The sequence below is a fragment of the Saimiri boliviensis genome, chromosome 6, assembly GCF_048565385.1.
Source record: "Saimiri boliviensis isolate mSaiBol1 chromosome 6, mSaiBol1.pri, whole genome shotgun sequence".
In the NCBI taxonomy this organism is placed as follows: Eukaryota; Metazoa; Chordata; class Mammalia; order Primates; family Cebidae; genus Saimiri; species Saimiri boliviensis.
Window position 1 is genome coordinate 70671817 of NC_133454.1, and position 15901 is coordinate 70687717.

The 15901-nt window shown below is 41.9% G+C and overlaps 2 protein-coding genes across 2 annotated transcripts in view; one reads left to right on the forward strand and one right to left on the reverse strand.

Annotated features, from left to right (window-relative positions):
* SPCS2 (signal peptidase complex subunit 2) overlaps window positions 1-12429 on the reverse strand; it is a 29737-nt gene extending 17308 nt beyond the window's left edge. Inside the window, exon 1 of the mRNA XM_003923471.4 lies at window positions 12277-12429. Within this exon, the coding sequence (XP_003923520.1) occupies window positions 12277-12390 (114 nt within the window). The 5' untranslated portion in view covers window positions 12391-12429. The remainder of the gene's footprint in view (window positions 1-12276) is intronic.
* Window positions 12430-12596: 167 nt separating this feature from the next.
* The window catches only part of XRRA1 (X-ray radiation resistance associated 1), a 101896-nt gene continuing 98591 nt past the window's right edge, over window positions 12597-15901 (forward strand). Inside the window, exon 1 of the mRNA XM_003923469.4 lies at window positions 12597-12749. The gene's annotated coding sequence lies outside the window, so the exon portion shown is untranslated. The remainder of the gene's footprint in view (window positions 12750-15901) is intronic.

Here is a 15901-nt window from a genome sequence, read left to right on the forward strand (position 1 = left end):
ATGCCTAACAAGCTCTAGTTAATAACATTTAAGAAACCATGTATATATATATAAATCTTGAATAGGACCACAAAACCCACAGGATATCAAAAATGTTGAACCTCCCCCTCAATTTAAAACCCACTGCAATTTGGCTGAAAACAGAGCTCAAAAGTACTATTTTAAAGAAATTAGTCCCCTACACCACCCACTGAAGAGATAAAGACAACTGTTTTTTGTTTTTGTTTTTTTTTTGAGACAAGAGTCTTGCTCTGTTGCCCATGCTGGTGGAGTGCAGTGGTGCGATCTTGACTCACTGCAACCTCCACCTCCTGGGTTCAAGAAATTCTCATGCCTCAGCCTCCTGAGTAGCTGGGATTATAGGCATGTGTCATCACACCTGGCTAATTTTTGTATTTTTTAATAGAGTTGGGGTTTCACGATGTTGGCCAGGCTGGTCTCGAACTCATGGCCTCAAGTGATCCACCTACCTCAGCCTCCAAAGTGCCACCACACTCGGCCAAGATAAAGACAACTTTTATCAAACTAACGTACCTGATGCCAGAGCTGGCTGGCTAACTAGTTCAAAGAAAACAGGCATTTGATGGCTTTAATAGAACATTACAAAGACTCATTTCAGTTATGTTTCGCCACTGCACATTCGAACAATAAAAAGTTCTACAAACACATTTCACTGCAGGTATGGCACCATGAATGCCGTAAGTGCTTAGGAAGGATATTAAACACAACTCAGGTTTGAAGGCTATGTAGTCAGTGTAGGAAGTTATTTTCCAAATTAAGTCATTTGGGGGAATACAGCCTTCTGTTCCCCATGTATCACCAGACTTAAAGAGACAGGCTGGGATCAAAAAAAGGACAAAATAGGCCAGGCACAGTGGCTCATGCTTATAACTTCAGCACTTTGGGAGGCGAAAATGGAAGGACCGCTTGAATTCAGGCGTGTGAGACCAGCCTGGGCAACATAGCAAGATCCCATCTCTACAAAAAAATTTAGTATAAACAATTAGCTGGGCGTGGTAGTGCCCATCTAGAGTCCCAACTACTTGGGAGACTGAGGCAGAAGGATGGCTTGAGCCCAGGAGGTCCAGGCTGCAGTGAGCCATGATTGTGCCACTGCACTCCAGCCAGGACAACAGAGTGAGACTCCATCTCAAAAAAAAAAAAAAAACAAAAGGACAAAATCCTTGGTCATTAGGCTATGTCCAGTAAAACAAAATTGCTTTGAGTATGACACAACAACATGAATACCTTCAATTTTAATAACAGAAGTTATTAATCACTAAAAACAGAAGTTATGCAGTGATATAAAAGAAATCAGTGAATTGCTTCATAAACTTCCTTAGCCTGACAATAAGACTCAAGGGATCTCTCAATTCACACTAGAGAGATGAAGAATTACCAGGGATGAGAGTGGTGTCAATGGTGACCCTGTTCTGAATTAGACGGAACTGACATCCTCTAAGAAAAATAAACTTTTTCTCTCCTTTATCCCAGTTTAGTAGACAGAAGCTGCAATGGGGGAAAGTAGAAGGAGATGAGGCATCCGAGAGAAACCATTTCCTAGTTATTAGACTAAAGAACTTGATTTTTATTCTGAAGCAGGCAATGGAGAGTATTTTAAGCAGGAGAATAACAATCAAATTTTTGTTTTGTTTTAAGTCACTTTAGTGGCAACCCGGCAGATGATCTGGAGGGGAGTAACACTGAAGATAGAGATGCAGATGGAGCCTGATGTAAGTGCAGAGCCTCATCGCTCAATAAAGCAGCAGAGGGGGATTGAAAGGGAGTATTTTTGAGGTAGAATTGGCAAGACTTAGTAACAGACGAGTTATAAGAAACATGAAAGAGAAGAGACAGAGAGAGAGAGATGACTACCTGCTAGAATTAGGGCTTGGATGACTTACTTGAGCCATCATGTCATTTTCCAAGAGAAGGAATACAGGAGGGAAGAGGATAAACACCCATTTGCATATGTGGAGTTCTAAACTAAAATAAGGAGGTAATAAAAAACTGATGGCAAACTCAGAAGCTGAGATTACAATTTCAGTTGGAAATATATATGTACCCATACCCTCCCAACACACACACACACACACACATTTAGCAAGAAAAGAAAATGTTCAGTTTGGGGAGAAAATGAGGTCTATCTGAAGAATGTGCACTGTCATCTAATTTAGATCCCAATTCAGCAAAAACACGATATCTCAAAGAGATTATGCTCTTAGCAACATACTGAAGCATCAATTTCAATCTGCTTTTTATAAAAATGGCCAAGATATACTGCAAAGAAAATTACTGGCTTAACAGTGCTTATTACTGACTGCATTCATCACTGGAGTTAGAAGGAAATTACCATGTGTTGATTAAATTATGAGCATGCACATTAGTGACAGCCCCAGAGAAACTGATTCTTAGGTTCTACACTGCCTTCTCTACTCCACCAAACTGTACTTAGCAGTGACAGGGCTGCTTCTAAATCAACCTTGTCCAAGAATAGAGAAGCCTACATGACTGCAGTTCTTTGAGGGCCAGGCCAGTCAGTAGATCCAAGACTTAAACATCCCACCACTGAACCCAGTGAGTATGAGCTCTAAGGCTGAAAACAGCTCAGTTAAAACAACTTGATTCAAATATTAATCAACAATGCTCCAACAATGAAGCATTTTTTCTCCCAGCAAACCCAAATACAGTCAACAATCCTTTCAATACTAGCAACTAACATCTTCTAAAGTCTAACTGAATTGTTGGCATAATCATCCAGTATAAATATTTTAACTTTGCAATGGATAGAGAAGAAATTAGATATACAAAATAAAATGGTCTTTACAATGTAGTTAAGGAAAATCCTATGCTAAGTGCTAAAATGGTAAGAAATAGAGGAGTAAGGGCACATTACAGGTTTAAGGATCTGCAGAAAGATTTTGGATAAATTGTTACCTAACCTCAGGAAAATCAATCTGCAGCAAAACCGACTGGGGAGGGATGACAGAGAGAGGGATGTTGTCAAGGTACGAAGACTGGCTGGGAATGTACTACACTGATACAGATGTGAAATGAGTCCTTATTCTAGAGATGTGGTAGTTCACATACTCCATTTAAGAATTATATGCAATCAGTTCCAAAAAATCCAGCTGAGTGCAAATTCAGGGATAGGACTATACAGCTGTTTCATCTGAAATCCATTTCCTACTGCCTGGAAAAGCATTAACTGTTACATGACTTTTCGTTTTTTGTTGTTTTTTTTTTTTTCTTTTTAAGGAAACTGCCAAGTCTCTCAATAGCAATTCATTCCAGTGTTAGACAATCTTTTAAAAGAAAAAAAAAAAGTATTTTAAAACACGGGGCAGAGCTCAGTGGCTCACGCCTGTAATCCCAGTGCTTTGGGAGGCCGAGGTAGGCAGATCACGAGGTCAAGAGATCAAGACCATCGTGGCCAACATGGTGAAACCCTGTCTTTACTAAAAATTACAAAAATTAGCTGGGCATGGTGGTGTGCGCCTATAGTCCCAGCTACTTGGGAGGCTGAAGCAGGAGAATTGCTTGAACCCGGGAGGCGGAGGTGGTAGCAAGCCGAGATCCCGCCACTGCACTCCAGCCTGGTGCCTGGCAACAGAACAAGACTCTGCCTCAAAAAAAAAAAAAAAAAAAAAAATTAAAACAGAACCTTTTGGCAATTGCAATTCTTTATTTTATTTAAATTAATATTGAGTGGGTGCTTGCTATGTGCCAAGCACTGTTGTAGCCACTAGGGATATGGTCATAAACAAGATAAATTCTGCACTCAAGGAGCTTCTTCTTTTATGGGAGATAAAGAATAAGTAAATAAATAAGCATGGAAGTCCAGGTTGTAAAAAATATTATACAGAAAATGCAACAGAGTTTTTTAAGAAGACTAAAAAACACTGAGGGAAAACAGTTAACATCTGAGCAGAGTTGAATAAAGGAGTAACCCATGAGAAAATAGGGAGCGTCCCAGTGAAAACAGAAAAACAGAACACCAAAAGCCCCCAAGTTTAATAACTTGTTTAAGGAACAGCAGAAAAGCAGGGTTTCCAGAGTATAATGACTGAAACAGAAACTGACAGGTAAGGGTGACAGAAACAGGCAGGATCAAGAACATTTAGGGGCTACAAAATTTAGGCCACAATTAGGGATTTGGATTTGAGCTGAGATGGGAAGTTACTAGAGAGATTTCAGCAAAAGAGTGGGTGATCTATGTTTTAAAAGACCAGTCTGGCTGCTGTGTGGAGAACAAAATGTAAGGAAGCCAAGCACAGAACCTGGAAGACCAGTTGAAAGGGGTACTACTACAGCTGTCTAGGTAAGAGTGGTCAGATTCTGGATGTACAGCCAGGAAAATACAATGATGGAATGAATATGAAATAAGAGGCCAAAGGAAGAATCAAGGGTAACTCTCAGGTTTTTGTCTCAATAAATCAGATGAATGGAAGCGTCAAACTGAAATGAGGAAGAATGGGAGAGAAACACTTTGAGGGGTAAGCAGAAATCAAGAGATTGGCTCCAGCTATTCATGCCTGATATATGTATTAGATGACAAGTAGGCAGTTGGACATAAAAGTCTGGGGCTTATAGGCGAGGTCCAGGTTAAGAATATAAATGTCAAAATCAGCAACTTTTACATGTTATTTAAGCCATGACATTGGGTATCACCTCACCTTAGGATTAGCATAGACAGAGGAAAGGGCCCGGGATAAGAGCTCAGGGATTGGCAATATTTATACAGGTCAGGAAGACAAAAGAACAATGAAGACAATAGAGACTAGTTGAACAAGGAGGAAAACTGGGGACAAGTGGTGTCCTAGAAGCCAAATAAAGAAAATATTTCAAGAAGAAAGAAGTGACCAATAAGTCAAATGCTACTGAAAGGCTACACAATATAAAAAACTACCACTGAAATTTGATAAAGGCTGGGCACGGTGGTTTACGCCTATAGTCCCAGAACTTTGGGAGGCCAAGGTGGGTGGATCATCTGAGGTTGGGAGTTCGAGACCAGTCTGACCAACACGGAGAAACCCCATTTCTACTGCAAATACAAAATTAGCCAGGCGTGGTGGTGCATGCCTGTAATACCAGCTACTCAGGAGGCTGAGGCAGGAGAATTGCTTGAACCTGGGAGGCGGAGGTTGTGGTGAGCCGAGATCACGCCATTGCACTCCACCCTGGCACCCTGGGCAATAAGAGCAAAACTCTATCTCAAAAAAAAAAAAAAAAAAAAAAACAAGTTTGATAAGATGGAGATCAGAGCAGAGAAACACTGCTGGCAACAGCTGAAAAAGGGACCTGGGCCCGATTTTTCTCTTTCTATTTTTTTAGTGAGTCTTTTAATTAGTAATTAAAGTAAAAGTATTAATCAGTATCTGTGATACCACTGTGTAACACAATATACACTTTAAAAAAACATAATTTGAAACTTTAAGGGTTACTCTATGAATGGAAAGACAAAAGTAAGTTTCTAAAATTTCAATATAATTCACACACCATAAAATTCACTACTTAAAAATATGTCAATTCAGTGGTTCTTAGTATACTCACAAGGTTATACAACCGTCACCACTATCTAATTCTAGAATATATGCATACCCTCAAAAAGAAACTCCATACCCATTAGCAGTTACATCTTATTCCTATCCCTAACCCCTGGCAGCTAATAATCTGCTTTCTGTCTCTACGGATTTGCCTATGCTAGACATTTTATGCAGTCATACCATATATGGCCTTTTGTGATTGGCTTCTTTCACTTAGCACATTTTCAAGATTCATCCCTATTGTAGTATGTATCAATACTTCATTCTCTCTAATGGCCGACTTATATTCCATTGTATAGATATATCACATTTTATTTATTCATTCATCAGCTGACAGACATTTTGGTTATTTCTACATTTAGGCCATTAAGATAACTGTGCTATGAACATTTGTGTACCAAGTTTTCCTGTGGACAAGCATTTTCTTTTCTTTTTTCTTTTTTTTTTTTTTTGAGACAGAGTTTCGTTCTTGTTGCCCAGTCTGGAGTGCAATGGCGCGATCTCGGCTCACCACAACCTCTGCCTCCTGGGTTCAGGCAATTCTCCTGCCTCAGCCTCCTGAGTAGCTGGGATTACAGGCACACGCCACCATGCCCAACTAATTTTTAGTATTTTTAGTAGAGACGGGGTTTCACCATGTTGACCAGTATGGTCTCGATCTCTTGACCTCGTGATCCGCCCGCCTCAGCCTCCCAAAGTGCTGGGATTACAGGGTTGAGCCACCGCGCCCGGCTAAGCATTTTCAATTCTCTTGGGTATACACCTAGAAGTGGAATTGCTGGGTCATATGGTAACTTTATGTTGAATTTTCTGAGGAATTGCCAAACTGTTTCCAAGAGTGCCACCACATTTTACATGCCTGTCAGTAATATATGAAGATTCTGATTTCTCCATATTCTCACCAAAACAAGTTATTTTCCTTTTTTTTTTTCTTTATTATCACAATCTTAGTGGATGTCAGTGGTTTCTCTTTGTGGTTTTACTTTGCATTTCTCTAATGCAGGCGTCCCCAAACTATGGCCCGGGCCGCATGTGGCCCCCTGAGGCCATTTATCTGGCCCCCTGCCACACCTCAGGAAGGGGCACCTCTTTCATTGGCGGTCAGTGAGAGGAGCACAGTTATGTGGCGGCCCTCCAACGGTCTGAGGGACAGTGAACTGGCCCCCTGTGTAAAAAGTTTGGGGACGCCTGCTCTAATGATGGATGATGTTGCACATCTTTCCACGTGGTACAGGCTATTCATGTATCTTCTACAGAGAAATGTCTATTTACATCTTTTGCCCTTTTAAAAACTAGGTTGCTGTCTTTTTATTATTGACTTGTAAAACTGTTTATATAGTCTATATGCTAGACCCTTATCAGATACATGATTTGAAAATGTTTTCTCTCATTCTGTAGATTGTCTTTTTTCACTCTCTTGATAGTGGACTTTGACATACACATACTTTTCATTTTGAGGAAATAAAAAATAATGAGTTTTGAGATGCTAATAAAGTTCGGTTTGCAAAACAGTGTTAAAAGGCCAGCACCTCGTTTCATTGAACAAACACACACAATTATACTAATGTCATAAAACCGTTCATCTTCTTTGTCAGAGGTAGGTAACAAGGCACAAGTATATCACCTGGAAGTGTGGCAAGCTAAGATACCTTCCAGTAGAGTAAAAGAGGAGATACCTAAGAACATATGGTTGGTAGGTGACAAAGCCAAGGAAGACTATAGCCTAGGTCTTCCACCTCACAACAGATGCTCATCTCACTACTACATTAGCTAGCACACTGATGGGAAGCAATGTACTGAGTAAGGAAAGAGCCAGGTTCTGTGTTACTAAGTCACTATGTGGTCTTGCGCAAGTTGCTTTGCCTTCCCCTCTCCAACTGTGTCCATGTCTACCAAATGAGCCTGAAATATCAGATGAGTTTCAAGGTCTCTTCATTATAAACATTTTAAAGAAACCTACTGATTAAGCAGAATAGCTTTTTGAAAACAAAACAAAAACCTTAAAATGTCAGAACCAGAAGAGACTTAAAAAAAATCATTTAAGCCAGTAGTCCTCACCTGGAGGTAACTGCTAAAATGCAGACGTAATAGAGATGTGTGAAAAAACGCAGGTATCCAGGCCCTAACTCCAGAGAATCTGATTCAGGCCTAAGAAAATGTCCAAAAATCTGTTAAATTTAACTTAATACTCAAAGGAGTTTGATGTAAACCGATTTCACGACATGTTCTGAAAAATATTTACCTAAGGAAGCTGAAGCCCAGAATAGCCAGCTACACACACACACACACACACACACACACACACATATATATATATTTATACACACACATATGTAACAGCCAGCTACATACATACGTAACTATATATATATATCGTTATATATATATATATCGTTTTATATATATATATATATAATATTCAACTGTATATATTTTGTTAAGTGTTTACTATGTGGCAGATACTACCTTCTAAGGTAAATATTACCTCATTTTACAAGTGAGAAAACGGAGATACAAAGAGATGTATTAACTGGCCCAAGAACACACATCTCGTAAGTGACAGAACCACATAATTCAAAGCCAGACAGCCCGCCTAGCTCCCATTCTCGTGTTCTCAACTAAGACATAAAAGCTGTGCTTTAAGATCAGGCTGACAGGCCAGCCAGGAGACAGAAATACAGGTATAAGGCTAAAAGGGTCTAGATAATAGCTTTTGGAAAGCATGGTTTAACACCACATATAAACTTTAATAGCCAAAACAAATTAAGCAAGCAGCTTTTCTTTATAACTGCCAGGCAGAACAAAATGCGTTGATGTATTTGGGGCAAAATAGTGTACTGCAATGATCTAAGTCAAGTCATTCTGTGATGGAGGCGGAAAGATTATATTTGCATACTTATTTTTAAAATCAGGAAACAAGAACTGCAGTGTTCTTAAAGTCAGTTTCATAAGAGCAGAAATTCACATCTGCTTAGGGAAAGCTTTTATTACATTTCTTTATGGCAAGTGAAACTACAGCTGCAGAGATAAAATAAAAACCCTCTCCTCCCAAATCAAGACACAACAAATTAAAGAAATTGTATTAGGTTGGGTACAGTGGCGCAGGCCTGTAAATCCCGCACTTAGGGAAGCCAAGGCAGTTGGATCACCTGACATCAGGAGTTCGAGACTAACCTGGCCAGACCTGGTGGCACATGCCTATAATCCCAGCTACTCGGGAGGCTGAGGCAGGAGAACTGCTTGAACCTGGGAGGCAGAGGTTGCAGTGAGGGAGACTGCAACGCTGCACTCCAGCCCAGGCAAAAAAAAAAAAAAGAAATTTTATTATAGGTAACAGCTTCTCATTCCCATAGAGCAGAAGCCTCTCTACTCTTTCAGATTCTGCTCCACTGAGAATAACATTTTTTCTCCAAGTTCTCTCCCACAGTACACTTAGTCTTTAAACAATTAGAGGCACCATCCTCTAAAGCTGTTTCTGAAGGTTGAGGTGGCAGATCCCAAGCTTTTTCTCCGCAAAAGTCAATGCTAAAAGTACTTAATCTGTGTTGATCACTACAAAGAGGCAGTCACAGGAAAACAGACAAATATGAACTGGTGAAATAATACAAAACAGTATGTCATATTAAATGACAGCATAATTCCCATGTGCAGAGTAAGTGCTAGAGGAATTCAGAGAGGGAACAGTTCAATGTAAGGCTGAAATCAAGTTTTCCAAGAAAAAGCACTCAAGCAGCTCTTGACTACTCTGTCTCTTCTGTCCCCACTTACTGGTTAAATCTTCCAAGCACTCTTTTGTGAGACCTTTTATCTATTTCTGCTACTCATGTTGAGGTTCTCATCACCTTGTCATTCTGTTTTTACCACAGACTGCCCTTTACAAAGAACATTTACTTCTAGTAGATTCCAAACGACAGAACACAGAGCTGGGTGTGGTGGCTCATGAATGTAATCCCAGTACTTTGGGAGGCTGAGGTGGGGAGATCACTTGAGGTCAGGAGTTCAAGACTAGCCTGGGCAACATAATGAGACCTTGTCTCTACAAATAATAATAATAATAATAAAATAAAAAGGGCAGAGAAAATAAAACAAAAAAACTCAAAAAGCATTTACCAGCACTAAACAATTTGATCCTTACAACAAGCCTATAATACGTATGAATGTCCACAGTATTTACATAAGGAAATTTAAATTCAGTAATATCACACAACTTATCCCAGGTCATGTGGCTTTTATTAGGTTGGTGCAAAAGCTATCATGGTTCCTGCCACTACTTTTGATGGCAAAAACCACAACTACTTTTGCACCAACCTAATTAACATGCTGCACTACAACTCAAACTTGTCTCTTTTCAATATATATATTCACTACTGTGTATATAGCATTATTAAGAAGGCTTCTACTTTCTATGTCTCCAAACCATCAGCTTTCCTAAAAATCACTTTACAGTCTCAAAACCCTTCAACAGCTTTCTTGACCCACTTCAGGCAATCCATGGCCTCCCTAACTGGATTCTATCTACTTGTCACTACTGTTCCTTTAGAGAGCCTTCTAGTCAACTCAATACCTGAGAAACATTAAGCACCATCACATCTGTGTACCTTCATTCAAGGAGACTTTTTTCCTGACATGTCTTTCCTTTCTTTCTCCCCCCAAATAAGGTGCCAGCTCCACTCTCAGAAATGAGGCCTTTCCTTGAGACTCTCACTCTTATCAATAAGATCTCAGGGATCACTCTATCTCATTTGAACTTCTGTAAAAAGTACACACTTGAATATACCATATAGTTCCTTAAATAGGTTTAATTACCCCATCTCCTATGTTCAGCTATTCTGAGCGCTCTCTGACAGCAGGATTCTTCCTTCACCATTACACATTTGTACTGGTCACTACAGGTAATGGAGATCATTAATGTGTACTATCTTATTTGGTTCTCCCCAAAATCCTCTGATATAGGTGCCAGGGATCCTAAAATTCCAAATGAAGAAAGGTTAATTGACTTGCCAGTCTTCACACCATTTGCAAGTAGCAGAAATACTTCAAAGCTGAAATCTTATGATCCCCAAATCGGGTTCTTTCAATAACACAATGTTGCCATATACTATTCCATAATAACAGTATTCTATACTGCCTTTGTAGAATGCCCATGCTCAATGTTTGCTGATGAAAATCCAAGTGGAAAGAAGAGCAAGAGCAGTCAGTGGGGAAGGTAAGCACACGCTGTGAGGTGCTTACCCAGTGAGAAGGATTTGTGTACACAAATGACCATCAACTCCCCCATACTCTCACAGGTCTTGAAGCAATTTACCATCCCAACCTCCAGAATATATTTCTGTATCTTAACGTTTGAGTGTGAGGCCAGGTGCATGGTGACTCATGCCTGTAACCCAACACTTTGGGGAGCCGAGGTGGGAGGATCACTGGAGGCGAGGAATTTGAGACCAGCCAGGGCAACACAGTTAAGACCCCGACTCTACAGAAAAGTTAAAAGCAAAAAAAGTAGCCAGGCGTGGTGGTGCACATCTGTAGTTCCAGCTACTACGGAGGCTGGGGTGGGAAGATCACCAGGGCCCAGGAGTTCAAGGCTACAGTGAGCTGAGCTCCATTCTGGGCAAAGGAGTTAGACCCCTCCCACAAGAGAAGAGTGTGAGAACCATGTCTTTCAAAACCAAGGGCACTCAAAAAGACAAGTAAAAAGATCTGGATCTGATCGCCTCAGCATAATCATGTATTCATTTCTTAAGCACCTACCATGTGTTACGCATAGGAAAGTGTGAAAGCTGTTTTCAATTAAAGTCAAAAATCCTGCTTACTACATTAAAGACACCATGCTTAACAATTCTCATCAAACCAGCCCAGGGCCCTACAATGAGAGAACTGGAAGGGAATTTAGGGTTAAGTCCCTCATTTTAAGGCTAAATCTCTTACTTTGCAGCTGAGAAACAGATACAGAGGAAGCAAGCATATATTTCAAGGTCACAAAGCTAGTTAGAGGCAAAACCAACAACAGGATGAAGTTCTCCATGCAACTGTTTCTTCCAAGATGCTGTGCAAAGAGCAAAAAGGGCCAACCCAGGGAGTTTTCCTTTTTTTCTTTTCTTTTAAGCCCTTGTTGCTAGAACTGCAGTTAAAAAAAAAAAAAAAAAAAAAAAAAATGAATGAGCAGAGCAGGCAAGGGGCTAGCGTGAGCGGGCAGCAGTGCACTTGGTGGCAAACAGGGAGGTGGAGGGAACACAGGAGAGGGCAGGGGAAAAACAGGAAAAAAAGAAAAATCTTAAAGACTTCTTGTCAGCCCAGTAGGAAGAGTCAATACTTTGGAATCTGTAGCAGCACGCAAGGGTGATGGTGGTAGGGAGTTTGGGAGATACTAATTCTTTAATCTTTGGGCTTCGGTTTTCCGTGTCTGTGAAATGGGCACATGCAACAGTGCACCCAGCACCCCAGAAAAGCGATGGACACGATGAAGTATGGAAGAATAAAATTACCGAAAAACCCGTAGTGGCCAGGATCAGAACATTTGCGAGAAGGGAAGAAGTCCTAAAGAGGAGAGGGTCCAGGTTTGAAGTGTGATGAGGGCATGCTACAAACAAGCGTGCGTAGGGTTCTCATGGTGGTCACACAAGGGCTCCCCTCAAAAGACCGTAGAAAATAAGGGAGACGGGGATGGGAAGGTGGGCTTGCCGCCTCCGAGGCCTCCCCAGGATCCGACTGTTCCCAAGAACCGGCTCCTCACCTTATCCAACAAGCCACTACGGCCAATGCCTGTCCCGCAGCTGGAACCACCGCCAGTCCCACTACTGCCTCCGCTACCACCGCTTCTCCCGCCCTGTGCAGCTGCCGCCGCCATCTTGTCCACCTCTGCGTCTCCCTCCCCTACGACTTGTCCGAAGCCGATTGGCTGAAGCTGACGGTGTGACGCGCCGCGCAGAGTCTTTCGGGATCCGTAGTTTGGGGCTCGCTATCGCGAGGTAGTCAGCGGACGTGGCCGCGGAGCTTGCTGGGACTTGTAGTTAGATGCCCCGGCCGCCGGTTGCCGCCTAACACTGTCAGTCGCCGCGTAGCGGTTACTAAGGAGTGTGAAAGGTCGTGGCAGGCACCACCGTGGAGCGGCTCCGAGATCCCCGAGAGGCTCGCAGGCGCTCATCCCTCCTGACTGGGACGTCGCCTCCGCGAACCCCTCGGAGGCGGAAGCGACGGCGGAGGCAGGTGCGACTGAAAACTTAGTTTTCGAGTTCGAGTCTTTCTCCGGCCCAGAAGTGGAGTTTCCAAAGGGGTGGGGAGGAGCTCGTCCTTCATCCCTTTCTAGACTGGTTGTGGCACTTACCGATTATTCTCTCAAGCAGCTGTCATTTTAGCGGTTAGTAATGCTTTCGTGTTACGGAGCACTCACATTTATGCCTACTGCCTGCCAGGCAGTATCCCATGTGCACTTCCAGCCATCGTGTCTCTCATTGAGTCCCGCAACAGCCCTGTTAGATAAGGAAACTAAAGAACCTACCCAAGGCCAGATAGCATGTATCTGAACTCCGTTTTCAAGCCGACATTAAAAAAAAAAATCAAAACCAATATGCATCCCTTCTGACACTGCTTTTATGGTTCCAGGATATAATAGTATTCTAGATTTTAATTAATTAATATAATTTTTTTCACAAATATATATATATACTGAGCACCAATATTGTACTAACGGATACAGGGAATCAAGATAGACCTGGTCACTATTCTGGTGGAACTCCTACTCCATGACAGAGTTATCAAATATGCTCTATCATGACAGAGCATTGTATTATACTATGCTCTATTACATTATGTTGTGTTTTTAAATTCCTGTATATCCCCCATAAGCGTCTAAATAATTAAACAAATATTATTGAGTTGCTTACTATGTCGCAGGCCCTTTCTAGTCACCAGAGATATATCCATGAATAAAAGAGACAAAAACTTGTCTTGGCAAAGCTAAAATTCACGTGAAAATAATTATCACAGGCAGGGGTGGTGGCTCATGTTTGTAATCCTAGCATTTTGGGAGGCCGAGGCAGGTGGATCACCTAAGGTCAGGAGTTCACCAGCCTAGCCAGCATGGTGAAACCTCATCTCTACTAAAAATCCAAAAATTAGCTGGGCGTGGCAGTGGTGCCTGTAATCTCAGCTACTTGGGAGGCTGAGGCAGGAAAATTGATTGATTACAGGAGGCAGAGGTTACAGTGAGCCCAGATCAGAAGGAAAAGAAAATAATTATCACTAAATAGCCAAATTATCATAAAAAGAAAATAATTATCACTAAATAACAATAACATCAGATGAGGTTTCATTACCTCTGTGAAGCCATCCGTGGACACTCTAGTCAGATGCCCCTGTAGCTTGTTGTTGCTGTTTGTCTTTTACAACTTCTCATTTTTCAATGAGATGATATAGCATTGCCCTACTTCTCCCTCCCCACCCCCGCCCCACCCACCTTTTTTTCAGACAGAGTCTCACTCTGTCACCCAGGCTGGAGTGCAGTGGTCGGATCTTGGCTCACTACAACCTCTGCCTCCTGGGTTCAAGCAGTTTTCATGCCTCAGCCTCCCAAGCTGTAGTCCCTGTAGCTGGGACTAGAGGCACACACCACCATGCCTGGTTAGTTTTTATATTTTTGGTAGAGACAGGATTTTGCCAAGTTGGACAGGCTAGTCTTGAACTCTTGACCTCAGGTGATACGTCCAGCTCAGCCTCCCAAAGTGCTGAGATTACAGGCATGAGCCACCGTGCCAGGCCAACTACCCATCTTTCAAGTTCCAGCTCTAATGTCACCTACACTGTGAAACTGTCGCTGATACTCACTGCTTCTTTCTTCACAGATGACATGAAGTGCTTCTATTGCATTTTGTTCATGGGTTGGGTTAGTTCAATTAACGCTCATTGAGACTCTTCCTTCAGTAGGCCAGGTTCTGTATGAGATGCAGTATATAGAGATAAGTAGGACCCAGGCCTGACCTGACCTTGTTGATACTCACAGCCTGGTGAGGTGGGGAACAGACAAAGAAGCAGGCATTATAATACAGTATGGTACAGTGCCTGCATTAGTCTGTTTTCACACTTCTGTAAAGAACTACCCAAGACTGAGTAAACCTCTTTTTTTAAAAAAGAGGTTTACTTGACTCACAGTTCTGCATGGCTGGAGAGGCCTCAGGAAATTTATAATCATGGCAGAAGAGGAAGAGGCAAGTCTTATATGGCAGCAGGCAAGAGAGAGCAAGAGTGTGAAGGAGGAACTGTCAGACACTTACAAACCCATCAGAGCTCATAAGAACTCACTCACTATCATGAGGACAGCATGGGGGACACCACCTCCATGATCCAATCACCTCCTACCAAGTTTCTCCCTCAACACATGGGGATTATAGGAATTACAATTCAAGATGAGATTTGGGTGGGGACACAAAGCCTAACCATATTAGTGCCTCCATTAAGAAGTGGGCTTGATGGCTGGGTAAGGGGACTCACACCTGTAATCGCAACACTTTGGGAGGTCGAGTTGGGAAGATTGCCTGAGCTCAGGAGTTTGAGGCAGCCTGGGCAACATGGTGAAACCCAGTCTCTATCAACAATACAGAAATTTAGCTGGGCATGGTAGCACATATGTGGTCTCAGCTGCTTGGGAGGCTGAGGTGGGAGGATTGTTTGAGTCTGGGAGGTGGAGGTTGCAGAGAGCTGAAATCATGCCACTGCACTCCAGTTTGGGTGACAGAGTGAGACCTTGTCTCAAGAAAAAAAAAAAAAAAGAAGTGGGCTTCAGGAGTGTCAACCTGAGGAGAGGAAGATACAGGAAACCTAATCTGTATGTAACCGGGCAAGGAAGAGGGGCAGAAATGTGATAGGCCAAAGGAATGGAACAAGCAAATATATGCGTTACTGCATGTGTGTGTTGCGTGGGGCAGGTGTGGGAGAAAGGGAGAATGTTTGTTTTGGAGGAAGCACTACAGTCAGATTGGTATTAGCGGCGTCAAGTTTGAGATAGAGACCAGAGGTAACTAAACTAACCAGGCAGTCAGCCTCCCAGCCTGGAACTTGATTTTTTTTGTCTACCATACAAAGTTTATACTTGTCTTAGATAATGTAACCTAGGGGTTATGTGCCCTTCTTGGCCCATTAGTTGTAGATCCACACCTTCTCATCTAATATTCCTAATAGGGGACTGGAATTTCTACAGCTGTATCCAGGTCTGTGTGCCTCCTACAAACTTGAGTGTGAGTCATCTTTTGTATTATATGCATGGCAAATACTTTTCCCAGACTGTGACTTATCTTTCAACTTTGACTTTGCTATTTTTATCTGGCAGAAATTAATTTTATGTAAATAATCATGTAAACAATCAC